General features: G+C 52.5%; 1 protein-coding gene across 1 annotated transcript; it reads right to left on the reverse strand.

The window, feature by feature from the left end:
* Positions 1-3,757: 3,757 nt before the first annotated feature.
* On the reverse strand, positions 3,758-8,059 carry APLNR (apelin receptor). Its single transcript, XM_034767079.1, has one exon. It carries the CDS (start codon positions 7,756-7,758, stop codon positions 6,634-6,636), a length of 1,125 nt encoding a protein of 374 aa, XP_034622970.1. The 5' UTR covers positions 7,759-8,059; the 3' UTR covers positions 3,758-6,633.
* Positions 8,060-22,060: the final 14,001 nt, after the last annotated feature.

The following is a 22,060-nucleotide window of genomic DNA, read 5'->3' on the forward strand; positions in this document are numbered from 1 at the left end:
TGAGATTTGGGACCCTTGTGGTTGAGGAGAAGCAGCTTGAAAACATGCCACCTTTCCCCCCAAAGTTCTCAAAAAGCAGAAGACAAAGTAAAGCAGCATTTAGCTGATGATTACTAAGCCAATCTTGTGATTTTTGTACCTGGCTCTCGCTTTTCGAACGGCCGGGATTGGCAACATGGCTTCGTTGGACAGCAGTAGCTTTCAGCTACATTTGGCCTGCTCTAATTGTCTCAGCTTCACCACTGGAGGCACCGAAGAGTCCTCTGCGTATCTGACACAGTTTGCAGTTTCTGCTAACTGGTCTCAGGATTGGGATTGCTGGGGAAGGGGGCTTTGGGCCAAAACTGAGGGGTTGTGACATTGTCTGATTAAAATGTAATTATGCAAGCTATTATGTCTACCACTGTTATATAATTGGAACGAATCTTATACAAAGTGTAACACATGGCCAGAAAATGTTAAGCAGCTTGCAGGCTAACTAACCCAAAGTGACCTTTAAAGACATGCTAGAAAGGTATGCGAATGGAAATTAGGACCATTCATGCTAAATAGGCTAGAACTTTGAAATGCAAACCTATATTGTTAGAAGTGATCCTAATTGTGTGTATCTTTCATTCTAGCCATGTAAACAGACAGTTCCTGTCTGTCACTATAGCTATGCACACGCTAAATAAATCACGATAGCTACTAATTCAGAGATCAAAAGGGAATATTAACATTTAGATGAATCTTGGGTAAAATAATGTCATTGTCTATATGTCTCTTGAAGTTTGTAATAGACTGTCCAATGAATAAATTGCCCTATGTTAATTTGTGTAACTATTTACTGTTGGTGTTTAGAAAGCAAAAGGTTACATCAAAAGCCTATTATTTAACCAGGACTGTGTGGTCAAGTGGATGCTAGAACACTGTATAAGAAGATCGTTGGGTCCTGATCCTGTTCATCTCAGATCTGCTTAAGGTTTCATGCAGGGAAAAACTAAGCCACACAGATTGAGATCCCAGTTCCAACTGGATCGCCCGGAAATATAAACACTGGACTATAACCTATGAACTATTTCTGAAAGATCTCTTTGCAACTACAAAGCTCACCATCGCTGCTATGAATCTGAATCTTAAGAATTGAACTCATGTCTGTATGTATATTGATCTTTTAACCCTACTCTCTCTCTCTTTTGTTTTTTAATAAATTTTAGTTTAGTTATTAAGAATTGTCTGTAGCGTGTATTTGGGTAAGGTCTGGAATATTCCTGGGAGGTGATGTGTCCGATCCTTTGGGGTTGGTAGCACCTTTTTTTTTTTATATGATGAAATAAAATTTTCAGAAATCATCATATTTGACTTGGGTACCTGGATGGAGGCCTGAGGTTGGATCACTTTAAGGGAACTGTGTTGTTTGGACTTCTGAGTAACCGGTAAGGCAATAAAGAAGCTGTTTTATGCTGGCTTCGTGAATCTAAGTATTGAAATATTCACTAGCTTTTGGGGGATTGTCTGCCCCATTCTTTGCAGTTCTCCCTAATTGAGTGACCACAGCTGGCCCCCACTGGGACCCCAGTCACAGGGGCATTGGCAGAGCTGTGTGCATGGGGATCCCAGCACTGGAATTGCAGGGGGGCTGCAGGTCAGGATTGAGGGACATCAGCAGAGTTGTGCCTATGAGGCCCCCAGCATTGGGATAGCAGGGCAACTGCAGCTTGGGACGGGGATGCATTAGCTTAGCTTTGATAGAAGGAAACCAAGTCATTTGGACCCCAGTCAGAGGGTGCTTTCCTGCCATTATTTGTGGGTTGGGATTGGACACCTGTGAGCAGTCTCTGAAAAGTCTGGCAAAAGCCGGGGGCGAGGCGGTGTGTGGATCCACTTGCAGATGAACTTTTGTTTTGCAGAGAACCCCAGTGGTGGGTGTTGATGCTGCTTGCGGTCAGTATCCTAAGACAATGCCACAGCTGTGATTGGCGGGAACACACTGACAGGCTGTAGGCAAATCCCACGGAGCAGAATGAGAGATCTACGGGCACCCCCTCACACACCCACGCAGACACGCCTGAACACAAACAAAAGGCAAGCTCTGGCCATGTGCATTTCCACACGAAGACCCAGACATGCTTCTCTCCACGTGAGCTAGACAGAATGGCTGTGTTCACACACAGAAACACGCACACAGGCCGACTGACACAGAGGGGACACACAGAGGGGACACACAGGCCGATATGCATGCATACACACAGGCCGGCACACCGGGAGAAGCAGTTCACATGCATCCCATTGGGGAGAGTGTCTTACAGGTCCTCTGTTGTGCCAATCTGTGAAAAGCCTGAATTGTCACAGCTCCCGGATAAGGAGATTTGGTTCTTTTGCTCAGGCTTGAGCAGCCCATGATTTTAGCTCTGGAGGCCCCAGGTTTAACATCACATGTGGGCAGCCGTCACTCACACACACACACATGCTGACCTACATGCTACAGCACTCGTGTGCATGTGTGCCCTCAGACACAGACATGAAGGCACAAGCTCACAGATGCACAAACATGCATAGGCAAATTCCTTCACACTGCTACAGAGATGAGATCGTTCACGCGTACACTAACACACAGGTACACCAACATACATGTATGCCAACATGCATGGACAGACACACCCACATGTATACCAACATACATGTACACCAACATACATGCCTGGACACACGCAAACAGAAGCAGATACCAACACACATGCACATCGACACATAGAAGCAAACACTAACACATATGTACACCAACATGCATGGACAGACACACACAGAGAAGCAGACACCAACACACATATACATCAACACGCATGCACACCAACATACATGCACATAGACATACAGAAGCAGACACCAACATACATGTACACCAACATACTTGCACACACAGTAGACACCCACACATGGACACATTGCCTGCTCAGAACACACACACACACATTGACATTCATGTGCCCACAAATACCTCATTTACTGCACAGACTAGGGGTTCCCTCGGGAGCATTGTGCCTCTGCAGGCTGATTCTGTCCCTTTCCCACCGCGAGGGAAAGTCGCTTCTTCTCTGTCCCAAGGAGTCTCCAGCAGGTCTGGACAAGCAACTGGTTCTGGTCAGAAAAATGGCCCAGGATCTGGCTTCTCCTGGGAGTACACCAGTGTCTCTGCCCACAATCCCATCCCAGTCTGCACACGCTCCCAACCCCTGAGCAGCTTAGGGGCACTTTAACCCACACATGTTTTGGGGGTCGATTGACCAGGTAGGGCCTTCTGCTCTTTCCCTCTCCCCCCCCAATCTCCCTCCCCATCTTGCCACTAGGCCTCCACATCTGGTTTTCATTTAGCAGCTCCACCCAACAGCAGCTCCTGAACAGCTGTTCGCTCCGGTTGTAAATTCATGGAGCCGTCTGGCTTTGCAGGGATGTGGCAGGAGAGATTAAACAGTGGTGACACACACATACCCCCACCCAGCTGTCTCCTTCCCCTTGTGTCTCCTCCCCACCCTTTCTTCCCACTCTGTGTCCATTATCCCCCATCTCTGCTCCCCACCCCAACATAGCCCCCTCCACCATCTCTGCTCCCCACTCCCCTCTGGTCTCTTCCCCCCTCCCTACCTCCTTTAATCCCTTTCCACCTCTCTCTCCTCTCCCTCCCCCTAGCCTTTGATCACACACACCTAACCAGGATCTCCATTAACTTTTCCCCAGGGCAGTTACTGAGCTCACCTGACAAGAGGCATTTAGTCAAGGCCCATTTATTCATCATACACAACAACTGCCCCTTGCATCGGCATGACAAGAGGTGGCCCCCGTCTCAGCAGTGACCCCATAGTCCGAGCCAGACCCCATTGTTCAGAGTTCTGATGGGGCAGCCCTTGCAGGGTTCAGAATCCCAGAGACACCCCCACAAGCTGTGAGGCTGCTCCCAGGTCAGCCCAGAACAATATTTGGCCTGGAGATCTCGCCAGGGGATTGTGGCCTCTCTTCTGTCACCAGATGTCCACTTGGAAATACAGGTTGCTTGTGTGCTCTGGGGTCTTCCAAACTGTGGAAGCTGTGTCCCAAAGGAGAAAAGGCTGGGGATGACCTGTTTTTACCCAGGTTCTAGTTCAAATGGAGCTGCCCACCGTCCCTGGGACACCTTCTCCAGTCTCAGTGGATCCGTAGCGAGCCAAGAGTCTTCACCACTCCCCAAGGGCTGGCTCAGGTCAGGGACTGCTCTTATTTGCCCAGAGTCCCTCCAGAGCCCTTATGGGTGAAGAGGGATGTGGCCACAGCACATCAGCCCCAGGCCTTATTCTAGCACGGTCCTGAGAGGCCGGGTGGGTGGGGTAGGGAGGCCCAACAAATCCACAGCATCCTACGGGAGCGGCTACAACCTTGGAGCTTTCCTGTTGCTGTTCCACCTCCTGCTCCTCGGCAATCATTGGTCACTAGCCGACCTGGCCCTTCCGTCCACTTCCCTGGCCCTTCAGCCCCTCACCCGGAAAAGGGACACGTGGCCAGTGACCCACTGGCCCCTCCCCTGTCACACCCCAGACTGAATAGCAAAACTGCCCACCCCTCGCTCCCCACAATGCTCTTCTTACACAGCTTCTCCCATAGTCCATCGGACTCAGGGCATGGGCAGTGAGTAGAGCAGTGCCTGGGGACACTGGCAACCTGGGTGCTATTCCTGCGTCTGGCCTGTTAGGTGATTCTGGGAAAGACACGTCCTTGTGAGGTGCCTCAGTTTCCCCACCTGGTAGTAACCTACTTTGGGAAGCACTTTGCGATCTGCTGATGAGAAGGGCCAAGTATTATTATCAGGGATTGGTTAACAAGCAAGAGCAATATATATCTATATAGCCCCCCCACCCCGCAATCAAACCAAAGCCCCTCCTTCCGGGAGACAGGCTATGGGAGGGCAGTTCCCTGCATGCTCATCCTCTGAGCTGCTTTGGAGTTGTGGCTAAGGCTATCTGAGCAGAGGGAAGAAGGCGAAATGTGAGCTGTGACCCCTGTTAACCTCCTCACAGTCTTTTTTTTTCCATGTGGGTGAAGGCGAGCAGGTGAATAAACACAGGACCATGAGGGAGCAGCAGCTTGGATTTCAAAATCGGGGGGGGACCCTCATGCCCCCCATCCCCTCTTTTTCCTCCATTGTGAGATGATTTCCTCCTCCTCTCACATCATGGCTGAAGTGGGACACATACGCCTCCGCCCCACACACACACAGACAGAGCCTGGCGTGGCTCTGGGGCCCACACTCACCCCCAGATGAAACAAGCCCAGCAGGGGATCCTGGGTGGGTGGGTGATGTAAAGGAGGAGGGGCTGGGTGAGGGGAGGGTGGCTCTCAGTAAAGGCAATGTATGGGGGAAAGGGGGCGATCCCACAGCTAACAGCTTCCCCACTGGCCCCACCCAGCTGGGGGAAGAATTGCTTCCAACACCTTGTGGGTCTGGGTATTGACCGAGGCATTAAGAGAGAGCGGGAGGAGGGCAGGGATGGGGGTGGGGGTTGTAGACTCTTCCTCCTCCCCCTCACCCCACCACAGCAGACAAAGGGTAGAGTGAATTATCAGGGGGACAGGAGCCAGTGTCTCAGGCAGCCAACCTTTCCCTCCAGCCATGAGACACTGTGCAGATTAGGCTAACTCTAGAGCCGGGAGGGTGGGCTATGTACATTAGGGGCTGGTTATTTGGGGGGGTCTTCCAGCCCCCAACACCACAAAACTAGCGCCATACCCCCAGTGCCCAGCCAGTGACCAGGGCTGGCCCTGCGGGGGAAGGCGGTGTGCGGGGGGGGGAAGGGACGGGGATGCAGAAATGCAGAAACCCTTCATCCCTGGGGCTGTCTGCCTCCAGGTCATGAGCCCTTTAGCGCAGGGGTTCTCAACCTTTTTCTTTCTGTGGCTCCCCTAAGGTGCTATAAAAACTCCACGGCCCATATGTGCCGCAGCTGTTTTTCTGCATTAGGGGGTAGCGAGCAGGGCAATGGCCCAGGGCCTCAGGCCACAGGGGGCCCTGCGAAGCTAAGCTGCTCTTGAGGCCCGATTGGCAGGGCTCGGGCCAGTGGGGCTTTGGCTTTCTGCCCTGGGCCCCAGTGAGTCTAATGCTGGCCCTGCTTGGCGGACCCCCTGAAACCTGCAGCCCTGGTTAAGATCTGCTGCTTTAGGATATGTCTACACTGCAGCTGGGGAGACAGACAAGGCTAGGTGAGTGGCCATTGCCGAGTGGATGGCGGCCTGGGTAGCCACCCAGGCACAAGCCTACCAGAGCTCTGGGATCCATCCTTGGGTGGGTAGGTCTGGGAGGCTTCTCCCAGCCGCAGTGTAGACGTGCCCCTAGCGGACAGTCCGTGCCTGGAAGGGTTAAGCTGAGCTTCTGCAGGGTAGCCACAGGCCTTGGGAATGCTTTATCTGCACAAGGCCTGTGACAAGGGAGAAGCAATTCCAAGAGAGAGCTGGAGAAAGAGAAGGAGAAATGGAAGAGAGGGTGAAGGGTGAAAGAGGGAGACAGTGATGGAGAGAGAAAAGAAAGTATGAAAGAAGGAGTGAGAGAAGCAATGAAAGACAGAGTGACAGCAGAGGAGGACTCACTCTACCTGATGTCCCCAGAGGTGGGTCCATGTCATCCCCCTTCTCTTAGCCTCGGAGCAGAGTTTCCTGCCTGCCTGGACCCAGTTTCTCCTGTGGCAGCTCCCCACCCTTTCCCTGCAGGTTCTGACTGTGGCTGGAGGAGTAGCTGGCTGACTTGTCCTTGCTGGACCCCGGCCAGCGCCCCCTGCTGCAGCACAGGACAGCGGCACAGGCCTGCCGGAAGCGAGGGTCAAAGAAGGCATAGAGGAAGGGGTTGAGGCAGCTGTTGATGTAGGCCACACAGGTGCAGTAGGGGTGCAAGTTATTGAGGAAGGCATGGAAGCCGCAGGACCAGGGCATCACCTCCAGGTCCATCAGCACATAGATGGTCTTCACCAGGTGGTAGGGTAGCCAACAGAAGGCAAAGGTGGCCACCAGCACGATGATAATACTCAGCAGTCGCTTCCTCTTCCTCAGCTCCTCGCCGCGCTCCTTCCGGAAGTGGTCGGCGATGGTGCGGGCGATGAAGAAGTAGCAGGTCAGCATGACGACAAAGGGGACCACGAAGCCCAGCATGGTGGAGGACAGGCCCAGCCCCACCTCCCATGCCCCCTCAGTCCCATTGGCCACCACGCCTGAGTAGTCCATATAGCATGTCACCTTGGTTTCTCCCAATAGCACCGCTGCCTGCCGGAGGATCATGGCTGGCAAGGCCAAAATGGCCGCCAAGGTCCAGAGGACAATGGTGACCACCAGCCCGCTGGCCCTCCACCTCAGCTTGGCATTAGCCATGGGCCGCACGATGGCCAAGTAGCGATCAATGCTGAGGCCCATCAGGCAGAAGACGCTGGCGTGCATGTTGACAAAGATCAGGTAGCTGCTGAGCTTACATGTGAAGGAGCCGAAAGGCCAATGGTATCCCAGCCAGGCGTAGGCAGCCCAAAGTGGCAGGGTCACTACAAAGGTCAGGTCAGCCATGGCCAGGTTGGCAATGAAGGTGTCGGCCGAGCGCCGCTTCTCCTGCCCTCCCCGGAAGATGGTCCACAGCACCAAGCCGTTGCCTATGGTGCCCAGCAGGAAAACCAGCAGATAGATGGTGGGGAGGAGCACCAGGGATGGGCTCCATTCCTCGTACTCACAGTCGCCCGTCAGGTTCTCGCCATAGGCTGCCCAGTCCAGCTGCTCCTCCATGCCTCAGGGATCCCAGAAGGATGCTGGGAGAGAGGAGTTTCTTCTGGTCCCGAAGGTCTTTCAGACTCTGCGGCTCTGCTGGGATCTGGGTCTACGGGGCAAATGTTCTAAGTCCCCCTGACTTCCCAGCCACGTCCTTGCTGTTGGCGCTGGGGAGATAGCCTAAACCCTAATCTTCACTCAGCTCATTTCTCTTCGCCTTCCTTCCTTAAGCCTCAGACAGATGTGGCCAGAGCCCTCCCTGCTCTCTCTCTCTGTCTCACACACAGGCAGCTGTTCCTTCCTCCTGCCCGTCAGTCCCTCAGCCTTGTGTCTAATTAGAATCGTTAAGTTACAGCTCCTTCCCCCTTCTTCCCACCCCCACCTCCACCCCTCCCCTCCGCCTCTCACTCAGCATCCTCAAAGCCAGCAGACGAATTCGCTCCTGAGGTGCTGGGCAGAGCAGCTCGGGCTGCTCTTTGAATCCACGAGCCCATGCTGCCTGCCTCTCTCTGTCCCCACCTCCCGGGTCCCCAGATCCAGAGCTGGAATGTGGACTAAAGCCAGCCGGAGCTGCTGGGGGGCAGCGAGGGGGTGGGTCAGTGTGAAATTTCACAGATGCATTTAGCAACCCCACTAAAGTGATCGGCCCTGTCTGTCTGTCGGTCCCTCTGCTGGTTCCAGCATTCACTTACAAGAGTTTTACTTTACCAGCATGGCAAGGGAAGTTGCCAAAGCAAATATCAGCCCCCTTTGGTCCCAAAGACTGCAGAACCAAAGACTTGGCTGCAACACAGTGGCCCTTGATCCCTCCAAATAAACCAGGGGGTCCCCGTTCTAACTCAAAACACACCATTTGCTTTTGCAGTGCACAGAGGAACAAACCATGTATGTGCCATGCTCCTGAACATGCAAAGAGCATGGCTGCAGCCCAGCCCAGGGACATGATTCAAACGTGGCCTGCCCCAGGGGAGAGCAGTGCCCCGGTCCACAATGCAAGAGCAGACGGAGTTCTACCCACGTGCTCCTGTGTTGTAACTGGCTCTCCGAGCCTGGGAAAATCTACAACGGAGGTGGGCTAGTTAGGCGCGTCTGCACTAGGGTTTGAGCCCATGCATGTTACAAAACACATAGGCCTTGTCTAGAGCAGCAAATCATGCCCCGTGAGATTAGAGCATTAGCACGGGTCTGTGTGTAACTGGTACACTAGTGAATGACCACCGCACTTCACCTGGCTTTAGCCCCCTGACTGCATGCAACAGCACAGTACATAGGAAATAGTACATTACTGGAGTTGTGTTCCACATTCTAGTGCCCATGCTTTGAGATGGATATTGAATAACCGGCAAGGGGGGGCCCTATGTTATTTTAACACTTTAGTTAATGAGCTGGAAGGAAAGATAAAATCGTCACTGATAAAAGTTGCAGATGACACCACACGTGGGGGAGGGGTAAATAACGAAGAGGACAGATCACTGATACAGAGAGCTCTGGATCATTTGGTGAATTGGGCATAAGCAAACAATATGGCTAAATGTAAATGAAATGGAAATACATACACCTAGGAACAAGGAATGGAGGCCACCCTTACAGGATGGGGGACTCTACCCTGGGACTCTGAAAAAGATTTGGGGGTCGCGGTGGACAATCAGCTGAGCTCAGGGCCGGCTCTGGCGTTTTTGCCGCCCTAGGCAAAAAAGCCCCCCGTCACCTCCCGCCCCTCCAGCGCGGCAGGGGAGGGCACCGAGCCCGGCTGCGGGCCCGCAATCCCCGACCGGCTGGAGCGCTGGGGGGATGGCGGAGAGCCCGGCTGGGGCTCTCCGCTCTCCCCGGTGGCCAGAGAGCCCCTGGCGGCCAGAGCGCTGGGAGCAGGGCGGAGAGCCCCCGGCGGCCAGAGCCCTGGGGGGAGGGCGGCAAGCCCGCCGCGGCTCTCCACTCTCCCCGACCGGCCGGAGCGCCAGGGGGAGGGCGGTGAGCCCAGTTGCGGCCCCGCTCTCGGGCCCAAGCGCCCCACCGCGCCGCCCCCCTCCAGGCACCGCCCCAAGCACATGCTTGGTGGGCTGGTGCCTGGAGCCGGCCCTGGCTGAGCTCCCAGTGTGACACTGTGGCCAGAAGGGCTAATGCGGACATTGGATGCATAAACAGGGGAGCCTTGAGTAGGAGTCAAGAGGCTATTTTACCTCTGTATTGGACTTTGGTGCGACCACTGCTGGATATACTGTCCAGTTCTATTGTCAACAATTCAAGAAGGATGTTGATACATTGGAGAGGGCTCAGAGAAGAGCCACAAGGATTATTAAAGGATTGGAAAACCTGCCTTATAGTGATAGACCCCAGGAGCTCAATCTATTCAGCTTAACAAAGAGAAGGTTGAGGGGTGACTTGATCGCAGTCTGTAAGTACCTACATGGGGAACAAAGATTTAATAATGGGCTCTTCAGTCTAGCAGAGAAAAATCTAACATGACCCAATGGCTGGAAGTTTGAGCTAGACAAATCCAGACTGGAAATAAGGGGTACATTTTTAACAGTGAAAATAATGAACCATTGGAACAATTTACTAGGGGAGAATCTCCATCACTGGCGATTTTTCAATCAAGATGGGCTGTTTTTCTAAAAGCTCTGCTCTAGGAATGATTCTGGGGCAGGTCTCTGGCCTGCATTCTACGGGAGGTCAGACCAGACAATCACAATGGTCCTTTCTGGCCTTGGAATCCATGGAAAAGCTACAGGGAAGATTTGTGGGCTGGAAAGCTCGCCTTGCCGTGACAGACTAAAGGACTCAGACTCTTTTTAGCTTATCCAGCATCAATCTGTCAGTGCCTAGGGAGAGAGAAGGAGCAAGGGCTCTTTCATCTAACAAAGGCGTAACAAGAGCTAATGGCTGCAAACTGAAGCTAAGCAAATTCAAATGGGAAACACGATGCCAACGTTTAACAGTGGGGGTAATTAACCAGTGAGACAACTCACCTAGGGATGTGGTGGATTCTCCATTTCCTGGAGTCTTTACACTAAGGTTGGATGTTGGTCTAAAAACTCGTTTCCCCACAAGACATTGGGATCAATGCAGAAATGACTGGGTGAAATTCTATGGCCTCTTTCCTATAGGAGGTCAGACTACAATAAGAATACGAATAAATACCTAGTTCTTCACAAAAAGAAGAACAGGAGTACTTGTGGCACCTTAGAGACTAACAAATTTATTAGAGCATAAGCTTTCGTGGACTACAGCCTGCTACTCTGAAACTAGTTCTTCACGTTAGCCTCATTTTAAAGATGGGGAAACTGAGCCAATCATCGTGCTCCCTTTTGGCCTTCACCTCTATGGGTCTTTGAATGACTGGGGCACTGGGGGATAGTGGCCATTTAAGTAGCATGCAAGCTAGTTCACCAGCACTTTTCATCTCCCCAGTCACTGTCCTGTGACACACAAACACAGGCTAAAAACAAATGTGATTTAGGTTTCTTTGCAGCAGAGCTAATAACCTAACGCCCCAGCCGTGTGTGGGTAGCAAATTTGTGTGGAGACATTCAATGTGCTAAAGGTTAATAAACTTATTTGGCAGGACAAAACCCTCCAGTGTGGCTGATGCCCAATAGTTTAAGTATGTGCTAGGCATGTTTAGTAGTAGATAGCTTTTAAACAATGGGTCAAATTCAGTCCTCAGCTATCCCCATAGATCCCCATTCCGGTCAGTGGGGCTGCACAGCAGTTTGTATCCTCAAGCATTTTTGATTTAGCAGCTGAGGCTCTTCCCTCTCCCCTTTCTCCCAAAGTTCAGTGAAGTTTTGGTCCCTGGCATTTCACTGGAGGAATCTTTCATTTGGCCGGTCCTTTAGATGGTATAAATTGGCATAGCTTCAAGGGAGTTGCACCAGTTTACCCCAGCTGCGGATCTGGCTGTGACACTCTGTACCTCGGGGGTACGCTCTGCACCCCCATGTTCAGCCTTATAATACGATTGTGTGGTATCCAATGCAAAGTTTGTCATATCGTGTGTCTTCGGAAGGCCCATGATGCACTGAGCATTGTTGGTATAGTAATGTTTTAGGCTGTAATTTCATGTATATCGTTATGAGGCTGAAAATGTGTCCTCCTGGCTTAAAAGAAGCCCAGGCAAAACTCTCCAGGAGCAGAGGGGCAGTTCACACCTCATCAGGGCATGTATAGGACAAACCCAGCCCAGCCTCACAGGAACAAAGGACACTGGCCTAGGCAGCAACAAAGGACCTGTTGGACTCTCGAGTGAGTCACCCCCCTTCCCTTGGTCAGTTTGGGACTAGGCAGAGGTAATACTCACCTGACTCTGAAGGGGGGGGAGAACAAAGCTAAGAGGGAAGAAAGGACATGCTAAAAGGGAGAGACATTTGCCAGGCTCTCTTTCTCTTCCACCTACATCTACAGATACCACCACCAAGTGACTGAAGAGCTGATCAAAGGGGAGAGCCTGGCTGAAGGGCAACCAGCCAGCCTGTGGTGACAAGCATCTAAGTTTGTAAGGGCATTGAAAGTGTTAAGATCAGCTTAGAATGCGTTTTGCTTTTATTTCATTTGACCAGATCCGACTTGTTGTGCTTTGACTTATAATCACTTAAAATCTATCTTTGTAGTTAATAAATGTGTTTGTTTATTCTACCGGAAGCAGTGCGTTTGGTCTGAAGTGTGTCAGAGACTCCCCTTGGGATAACAAGCCTGGTACATATTGTGATAGACCCAGGCCAGTTGGGTACAGCAGAGTAGTAGATGGCAGATATACTGGCCACTGGGTAAGCAGTTTTCTGTTCCCTGACTGACCAGAGCAGGGGCTGCTCCAAGCTAGGGTGGACACATGACTCCAATTAGCCTGCAAAGAGTCAGGTGAGGCCGTTAGGCTAATGTGAACACCTGACTCTAATTAAGGCCCCTCTGATACTGTAAAAGAGCTCATTCCGGTCAGGCCGGGGGAAGGAAAAGGGAGCCAGAGGAAAGGAAGTACAGCTGAAGGGCTGGGTAATGAAGATACCCTCGAGCCACTGGGAAGGGAGCCCTAAGGTAAGGGTGAAGAAGGCGTTAAAAGAGAGAAGTGGGGGAGCTGTGGGGAAGTGGTCCAGTTAAGTGTAGCAGCTCTGGCGGTGAAAGGTTGGCTGCCAACAGCTGCTACCACTAGGGTCCCTAGGCCGGAACCCAGAGTAGAGGGCGGGTCCGGGTTCCCCACAACCCACCAGTACAGAAACACCTCCTGGAAGGGGAAGACAGACCCCTGTCAGGACAGGAGGTTAAACTGTTCTTGAATAAGCCCGTAGGGACAACAGAGACTGTGGGAGGTCTCTCACCAACCTCCTTGCTGGCTTATGATGAAAAGGGCTCAGTAGACTGTAACCCTGGCCCTAGGGAGAGAAGGAGGAGTGGTAGATATGCTGGAAGGTAGGGATAGGATACAGAGGGACCTAGACAAATTAAAGGATTGGGCAAAAGAAATCTGATGAGGTTCAACAAGGACAAGTGCAGAGTCCTGCACTTAGGACGGAAGAATCCCATGCACTGCTACAGACTAGGGACCGAGTGGCTAGGCAGCAGTTCTCCAGAAAAGGACCTAGGGGTTACAGTGGACGAGAAGCTGGATATGAGTCAACTGTGTGCCCTTGTTGCCAAGAAGGCTAAAGGCATTTTGGGCTGTATACGTAGGGGCACTGCCAGCAGATTGAGGGATGTGATCATTCCCTTCTATTTGACATTGGTGAGGCCTCATCTGGAGTACTGTGTCCAGTTTTGGGCCCCACACTAAAAGAAGGATGTGGAAAAATTGGAAAGAGTCCAGCGGAGAGCAACAAAAATGATTAGGGGGCTGGAGCACATGACTTATGAGGAGAGGCTGAGGGAACTGGGATTGTTTAGTCTGTAGAAGAGAAGAATGAGGGGGGATTTGATACCTGCTTTCAACTACCTGAAAGGGGGTTCCAAAGAGGATGGATCTAGACTGTTCCCAGTGGTACTAGATGACAGAACAAGGAGTAATGGTCTCAAGTTGCAGTGGGGGAACTTTAGGTTGGATATTAGGAAAAACTTTTTCACTAGGAGGGTGGTGAAGCACTGAAATGGGTTACCTAGGGAGGTGGTGGAATCTCCTTCCTTAGAGGTTTTTAAGGTCAGGCTTGACAAAGCCCTGGCTGGGATGATTTAGTTGGGGATTGGTCCTGCTTTGAGCAGGGGGTTGGACTAGATGACCTCCTGAGGTCCCTTCCAACCCTGATCTTCTATGATTCTATGAAGGGCTACGAGGAGGGTCTCAGTGAGGCTCTGAGGCTAGCATAAACCTCCTGGAAACGCGGGACCCACAGAGACCAGGTCGGAGCTCTGCCACAATATGAATGTCTTTGTTAAATTGATGAACTCATATAAGCTTGCAGCGTCCAGCGGGCAGAACTGGACACTGCAAGACGGAGGTTCCTAGGGTTGTGTCTGGGACCGGAGATATTGGCTGTGTCATTCGATTGCACAATCCAAGCAGCGACTGGCCGAAAGGGCTCACTCACGTAGCTGGGAGCAGTTTAAATGCCAGAGGCTGTGTGTGAACAGCCCGGGAGTGGGGGTTCTCACAGCGGAGCAGGGTAAGGCTGGCTCCCAGAGTCGAGGATCGGAGTGACCTAGCAGATCACCATCCAGGTAACACTAGGGGAACATCACACTGCCTCAATGATGTCAGTAGAGCTATATCTGATTTATACCAGCTGGGGATCTGGCCCCATTGATTCTAATCATCCAAGGAAGCATCGGATGGTTTGCTCAGTGAAGTGGAAATGTCCCACAATTTCTTCTCTGGTTTGTTGGTTAAATAATCTGAAGTCCCCCTTCAGTACGACTCCAGGAGCCTTTGGTGTCTCAGGTCAAGTTCCCCTTTGGGATCCCTGATTCCCCAGTTGCTGAGAGTCTGTGTTTCCCGGATAGCACAGAGGGAAGCTAATTGTTCATGGCCCCAGACATCCCTTGGGTTAGTGTCAATGTATTTATTTAGCTGTATGGAAAAGGAAGCAAGGAAAGGTGCCTGCCTGGAGCCCTGGGCACCCTGCCATCGCTGAGATATACAAACTGTGCACACGCCAACAGCCCCTCCCTGGGACAGAGCCAGCCTCCTTCACTCAGACCAAGTCTATATGAGAAAATTAGGTTGGTATAACTACATCACCGACACCCCTGACCAACACAGTTAAACTGACCTATGCCCGGTGTGGACAGCTAGAATTCGCCTGTTGACCTAGCTACCGCCTCTCAGGCAGGCGGAGTACCTACGCCGACGGGACAGCCCTGCCCACCGGCGTAGGTAGCATCTTTGCTGCAGTATAGACAAGCCCCAAGTAACAACCCCAGAACCCCAGCCCACCTCAGACCCTCTCCACAGAAAGAGTCACAGTGACTTCAGTGGGCAGTGGATCAGGCCCTATATCACCACTCTCTTCCAATGCCTGCGAAAAAGAGACTTCCTCAAGGTCAATCAATTCAGGCGATTTCAGACCAGGTGGAGAATGCCCTGCTGAGAGCCCTCTCTCTAGTAATGGTAACAATACCTGGCTCTTATATAACCCTGTATAGCCTAGATCGCAAAAGCACTTTATAAAGGAGGACAATATCATTTTGAAGGTGGGGAAACCGAGGCACGTAGAAAGCTGTGACTTGTCCAAGATCCCCCAGCAGGCCAATGGCAGAGGCAAGACTAGACCGCATGGCCTCAGAGTCACAGTGCACTGCTCTTGTCACTAGCCAGCTCGGTCTCACCCTGAATCATTGTCCATCCTTATGCAGAGGTCATCCACCAACACAAACAACTTCAGTGAGGCTTCTGCACAGGCACTGATAGTGATCTCAGCAGCGTGTGGTGGGTTTTTTATCTTTCCATCTCAGTATCCTCTGTGCTATGTGTATCTTGCATATCTGTGCGGGACCTGGAAGCAAGCTAGCTCTCTGTTGTTGTTTTTTTTATCTGATCTTCCCAGTATCTCTCTCTTCTCTGTGTGTGTTTTGCGGGTGTTTGTGATAACAAAGGGTGTCTGCTCCCATGGCTTCCCTCCTGTTTAGGAAATGAACCTTTGTGTGTGTGATAGAACCCTGGCAGCATACTGCCAGCAGAAATGGACAAGGGAAGTGAAATTCTCAAAAGCTTTAGCGGCCTCAATTCCCCAGGGCATTCAATAAGTGCTTAGGCTCCTAAGTCACTTGAGCCCAGATCCTCAAAGGTATTTAGGTGCCTATCAGAATTAGACTCTTTAAGTACCTTTCTTGTCTCTGGGCCATAGAGCTTGCCTGCTCACAAAAGTTGAACTGCTTTAACTCTATCAGTATAGCTATACCTCCTCTATAGGACTTTTTTTTAATCCACCAATCACAAATGGGGAAACTGAGGCACAGAGAGGGGAAAAGTGACTTGCCCGAGGTCACCTGAAAAATCTAGTGGTAGCACTAGAAATTGAACACACCGTTTTCTGAAGCCCAGGTAAGAGCACCACCCACAATGCCCTAGGCTGTCTCTGTGTGAAGAGCCCATACTAGAAGTTGTACCTATGTAGCGATAGCTGTTAAAAATTGCCCTAACCGATAGAGTCACATTGATTCAAAACTTGCAGGTAGAGCAGATCTGAGGCACTTCTGAAGTTTGTCTCCAACAATCCTAAATGGACCAAGAGCATAAAATTCTAATTCGCTGGCGTGACTGGGCTGATGTACGCTGTATTGGATGCGCCCGGGAGCAATACCGGTACCAACTTGCACCCGGGGTATGAAACAATGCCTAGTGTTTGAGTCCTTTCCTGAGCTGGGTAGCTCTGTGATTCAGTTGCGGGGAGACCGCGAGCCAGTTTGCAATGAACTCATGTGTCATTTGGGAGCATCAGAACACCAGTCAACATGGGCAACGTCCAGCAGTCACATTATCCAGCACAAGCTCAAGGGTGACAGTATAGCCTAGTGGGTGGAGCACTGGCCCTCAGGAGACTTCCGTTCTGTTTCTAGTTTGGCTGCTTGGGGACCTTGGGCATAGCATGGCGCTCTGTGCCTCAGTTTCCCCACCTGTAAAATGGGGATGATAACACTGCCCTCCTTTGGGAAGCATTTTGATTTCCATGGGTGGAAAGTGCTGTAGAAAGCTGTGTATTACCATCCCTGCTCTTCTTTTCTCAGCCTCTGGGCCAGAGTCTATCCTGTTCTAGGGCCTGATCTGAAGCTCATTGAAATCAATGGAAAGATTCCCATTGACCTCAGTAGGCTTGGGACTGAGCCCTCACTCTGGTGCGACCCACCTGGACTCCATAGCAAGGGCATTGGAACCTTTGTAGAGGGGGAAAAAAGGGTTCCCTCCCTTTCTGCAGCTGGCTGCTTGGCGGTAAACCAGCTGCCCTCTCTTCTGGCACCACAGCAGTCCCTAGTGGGTGAAAGATGTAATTGCAGCATCTCCCCAGCTGGATCTGGGGGGAACTGCGGGGGACATGAATTCTGCACTTATGTTTCTTTTGTTTAAAAGTGGGGGGCCATGGCTAAGGCTACATTTCTGTTACGGAGGCAATGGAAGTGACGGAATCCGTGACTTCCAGAGACCTCCGTGACATTCTCTGTTTCAGCTCCAGGGGCAAGGGACTGGAACTGGCAGCCAGCAGGGCCCTGGAAGGATTCCAGCAACAAGCGACAGCCTCCTCATGGGGCCCCCTGCAAGGTTCCAGCAACAGGTGACACCCTCCTGCGGAGGCCTTCTTCGAGGTTCCAATAATGGGTGACAGCCTCACGCAAGAGAGTAGGGGGGGGACCTTGGGCAAGCGGCTGGGGGTGTCCCATTTTCTCTTTGGGAAATATGGTCACCCTGCAGCTCCCAGCCGCTGTGGATGGAGGGGAGCCCCCCTGCAACTTCCAGCTGCCACGGGGAGAGGGGGCACCCCACAGCTCCCAGTGGGGGGAAACCATGGAGCCGCAGCAGCAAAAGCCACAGACAGGTCATGGCTTCCGTGAATTTTTGTTTTTTGCCCGTGACCTGCCTATGACTTTTACTAAAAATAACTATGACAAAGTCTTAACCTGAGCCATGGCCCCCTGCCCCGCCCAGTTCCAGCGCCGCTTCTCCATAGAGCACGTCTCACCATTGCCTACCCCTTGTGCAGCCATTTACATCGGGTCTGGGTGTAAGCCCTGCCATTCTGATTGGCTGTCGCTTGGCGCTGGTGAAAATGAAAACCAATGAGATTACACCAATGTAAGACAGGGCAGAATTTGGCCTTCCGTGCATTCTCCTCCTGTGGAAAGCTCTCTCCCCATGACAGGATCCACTAACTTTGGATGAAGTCAATGGGAGTTACTCATATCCTACCAGGAAAGAATCAAGCCTTCTGTGTCCATCCGTCTCTCTCTCTCTCCATGTCCTTTTGTCTCTGATGCTCATGGGAAGCCAGCTCTGGGCTCCTGCCAGTGGAAAAGGATTAGACAGGGACCTATGGAGGGAGTCTGAGATTGTTGGAGAAGGAATATGCTTGAGATGAGGGAGGGAAATCCAGGAGGTTTGCAATCACTAGGGTTTTGCTCTCTCCTGAGGAACTGGTCTGTTGAATGGCCCACACTAGAGCAAAGAGAACCAAATCTACTTGGGATTTTAGTCACATGGGGCACAGGTGACCATCACCAGCTCTGCTCAGGTGTTAGGACTCTGCCCTTTCCCAATCCATCCACATTCCTCCAGCCAGGGCCCAGTAACCTAGAGATGGCAGACTCCATTTGTGTAACCCATGCTAGAAGAGGCCTCTCTGGGTGGAATGGGAATGTGACTGGGCCACAAAAGAGGATCAGAGGTTGCTAAAGCCATTCATTATGGGGCTTTTTTCTTTAGCTCAGGTGGGCGAAGCTCATGCTTTTAGTGTGAAAGGTCCCAGGTTCAAACCCCCATGTGGACCCTAACAGGGTGGTGTTAGATAGACCTGGAGCTATGCTCTCCCTTGAACTATACACTATGGAACTCTCAAGGCCCAACCTGAGCTCCAGACTATCCCCCAGAGGCCGCGCTGTCTGGGACACAGGTCCAGGCATGTCCCAGGATTGGGGAAGGAGGCTGAGTGAGTGATAACGGTCACAGCCTGCAGTTTAGGATGCCTGAGCCATCTCAGGAGCGAGGGCGTGAGCTGGGTAATACTTGCTCTAGCCATGTCTGGCACATGGGGGGAAGAATCTCCTCTGATCTCCTGCGTTGGGAAGGAAAATCAGCTCTCCCCCTGGGGTATTTTTAAGAGATTTTACAGGTAGCTCGGTCCAGCTCTAGGTCGCCGGTTTGAATCCAACCCCAGGACTTGGGATGGAGCAGGGCAGCTCTCATCTGGAGGCAGATGATTCAAGCCCAGGCCAGGCTGGTGGGTACTGGAAGCTGTTACCAGCAGGCATGTGTGTGGGACCTTACATGGAAACAATCCATAATTGCACATAATTCAGTGGTCACCAACCCGTCGATCGCAATTGATGGGTCGATCCTGGAGCCTCTGCCAGTTGATCACCATCTCTGGGCCGCTAAAAGTCCAGCGGCGCAGCAGGGCTCAGGCAGGCTGCCTGCAGGCCGTGGCCCCACGCCACTTCCAGAAGTGGCCGGCTTCTGGCACGTCTCTGCGGCCCCTGGCCGGGGGGAGGAGGCACTGTGCGCTGCCCCCACCCCCAGTACCATCCCCCCCAGCTCCCATTGGCCAGGAACCAGCCAATGGAGACAGGGCACAGAGACACACTGTCCCCCATCCCCCCGGGGTTTGCAGAGAAGTGTCAGCAGCCGGCCACTTCCGGTAGCGGCGTGGGGCCACGGCCTGCAGGCAGGCAGCCTGCCTGAGCCCCACTGCGCCACCGACCAGGAGCCGCCTGTTGTAAGCACCTCCCGGCTGGAGCCTGCACCTCACATCCCCTCCTGCACCCCAACCCCCTGCCTCAGATCAGAATCCCCTCCTGCACCAAACTCCCTCCCAGAAAAAAACTAATATAACAGCTGTTCTAAGGTAAGAAGTAGGCCAGGGGTCCCCAACGCAGTGCCCGCAGGTGCCATGGCGCCCGCCAGGGCATCCATGTGCGCCCGCCTACTGGCCGCCGGACAAGCAGCCGATGAAATGCCGCCGAGAAGTGGCAACGTCAAGAAGCACTACCACTGAAATCCCGCCGAATTTCAACGGCATTTCGGCGGCGACGCCTCTTGACGTTGCCGCTTCACAGCGGCATTTCGGCGGCTGCTTGTCCAGCAGCCACGGTCCTCAGTGGCTAGTCGTCTGGCACCCGCCCTACGGAAGAGGTTGGGGACCACTGAAGTAGGCTATTTTGAATTAGTTTAACTATATTCTACATGTTTTAAGACTGAAATGTAACCACAGAACGGCTTTATGTTAATTAAAAGGCAAATTTAGTATAGCGTTAAAAGCCTCGATGCCATAATTGTGATCATTTTGTTTTAAATTAGAAAAAAGACTCGTATCCAGAGGCCCCACAAAATCTAACAGCCCCGGGCCCACAGGAGAGTTAATCCAGCCCCGCCCATGAGCTGTGGATAGCTGGAGGCCATTAAGCCTCCCAGGCTGTCAACCCAGCACTGAGTTCTCCTGAGCGTGGAACAAACCTCCCGCAGGTTTGCCTGGGAAGCGAACAGGATGGGCTGTGCCTCTGGAAAAACTGCGGCCCACTCAGCTCCCAGGCTGGCCAGGTCTTGCCCTCCGGCAGAGGAGTGGGAGGGCAAGGAAACAATCCCACAGCCGGACTCCGCCCTCCCCTATCCCCCCAAACCCTAGGCTCTCAGCAAAAGCACTGAAAGAGGAGGCAATTCGTGGCATGATTCCACCTCTCTCCTTTCTAGCAGGGTGGGACCGTCCCCTTGCTTGAGGCCCCATATTTTGAGTACCAGACAGGTCCTGGGGTTATCCTCAGTGGGTTCCTGGGGCCCATTAGTCTGGTTCCTGGGGAAGTTGCTAGGGGAAAAGACTCCCCATAAATCTCAGGCTGGTTGCCTGGATCCTCCTCCTTCGGTTCACAAAACCAGTATGGTGGTGACACAAAGGGCCTGTCTACCTGGGGACACTATTCTGGAATAGAAGTGACAACTTGGGGAGCTACTCCGGCCAGTTTCCCCATGTAGACAAACCCTGATTTAATCCCAGGTGAAGAGAAGGGCTGTGAGAAAGAACTGGAGCCAGGAAGGAGGGGCTAGATGCTCAAGATGCGTCTACACTGCAAAACAAAAAACAAGACAAACCTCAGGTGTGTTCTTAGCTGGATGGGGTTAGCTACATGGGGGTGAAATACCAGCAAAGACAGGACAGCTCAACTTCAACCCCAGGCTCCCCTGATTGCTTGAACTCCAGCTGCTAACCCGAGTTAGAAGCCACTTTGCTGCATCTCCATGGCTAAGCCCAGCCCAGGTAAGAACACCCCGTTCTGCGATTCAGCGAAGGGAAAGAGACAATGAACAAATGTCCCAAGGAGATGGTGGAGGTTACGGTCTGCCCTTGTCCGTCTCCAATTTCACCTTCCCGCCACCCGTCTCACATAGGCCCCTTCCCAGGGCAGCTGACATCTGTGTCCCTAACAGCTGGGGGTGAGGGGGGTTATCGGCAGAGGAGGGGGGAGAAGAAAGACAAGGGCATTGAACAGTGCTGCCGACTGGGGAGTGGGACCAGCTGGCTCCTTCCTTACGCCAGCCTCCCCTTCTTTGTCCCCCTCCCTCCTTTTTCTCCTTCTCTCTCTCTCTCAATCTCTCCCAGCTGTCTCTTTCTTGAAGACACAGGACGCCCTTCCCGCTCCCTGCAGGGGAGGACCCCTTCTCCCAGACCCCCACTTCCAGCCCTCTCTGTCCCACCCACTCCACAGGAAAGGAATTATTCTCTCCTCCCAAGGTCATTGGGAGGGAAGCCTCCCTCCACGAGGGCAAAAGTGGGACAATGTGAAAGAGGGGGCTCATGGGGAGGGCGTGAAGGGGGAGCACCCACAGGAGTAGATATCGGGGGTCTGTCCATGGCAGAATTGGGGTTCTATAAGTGAAGCGGGCTGCAAAGGAAGAGGGTGTCACACTATGGGGCAGAGGCAGGGTGCCATGGGGGGAGCAGTGTGTGAGTGTCTTTGGGGGGAGCAGTGTGAAGGGGAGGGGGGAGTCCCTCCGGGGCCAGGTTGGTGCCCCATTGCTGGCGCTGTGCATGTGTGGAGTTGGGATCCTGTTGAGGAGGCAGTGTGGGAGGGGATTGGGGGTATCCCTTCAGGGCAGAATTGGGATCCCATTGCCAGTGCCGGAGGAAGGTCTCCCCAGGGCAGGTTGGTGGCCCTGGTGAAACATAAAGCAGTCAGGGTCCCTACAGCCCCGTTTATCACCTCT

This window comes from Trachemys scripta, chromosome 4 (genome assembly GCF_013100865.1).
Source record: "Trachemys scripta elegans isolate TJP31775 chromosome 4, CAS_Tse_1.0, whole genome shotgun sequence".
Taxonomy (NCBI): Eukaryota; Metazoa; Chordata; order Testudines; family Emydidae; genus Trachemys; species Trachemys scripta.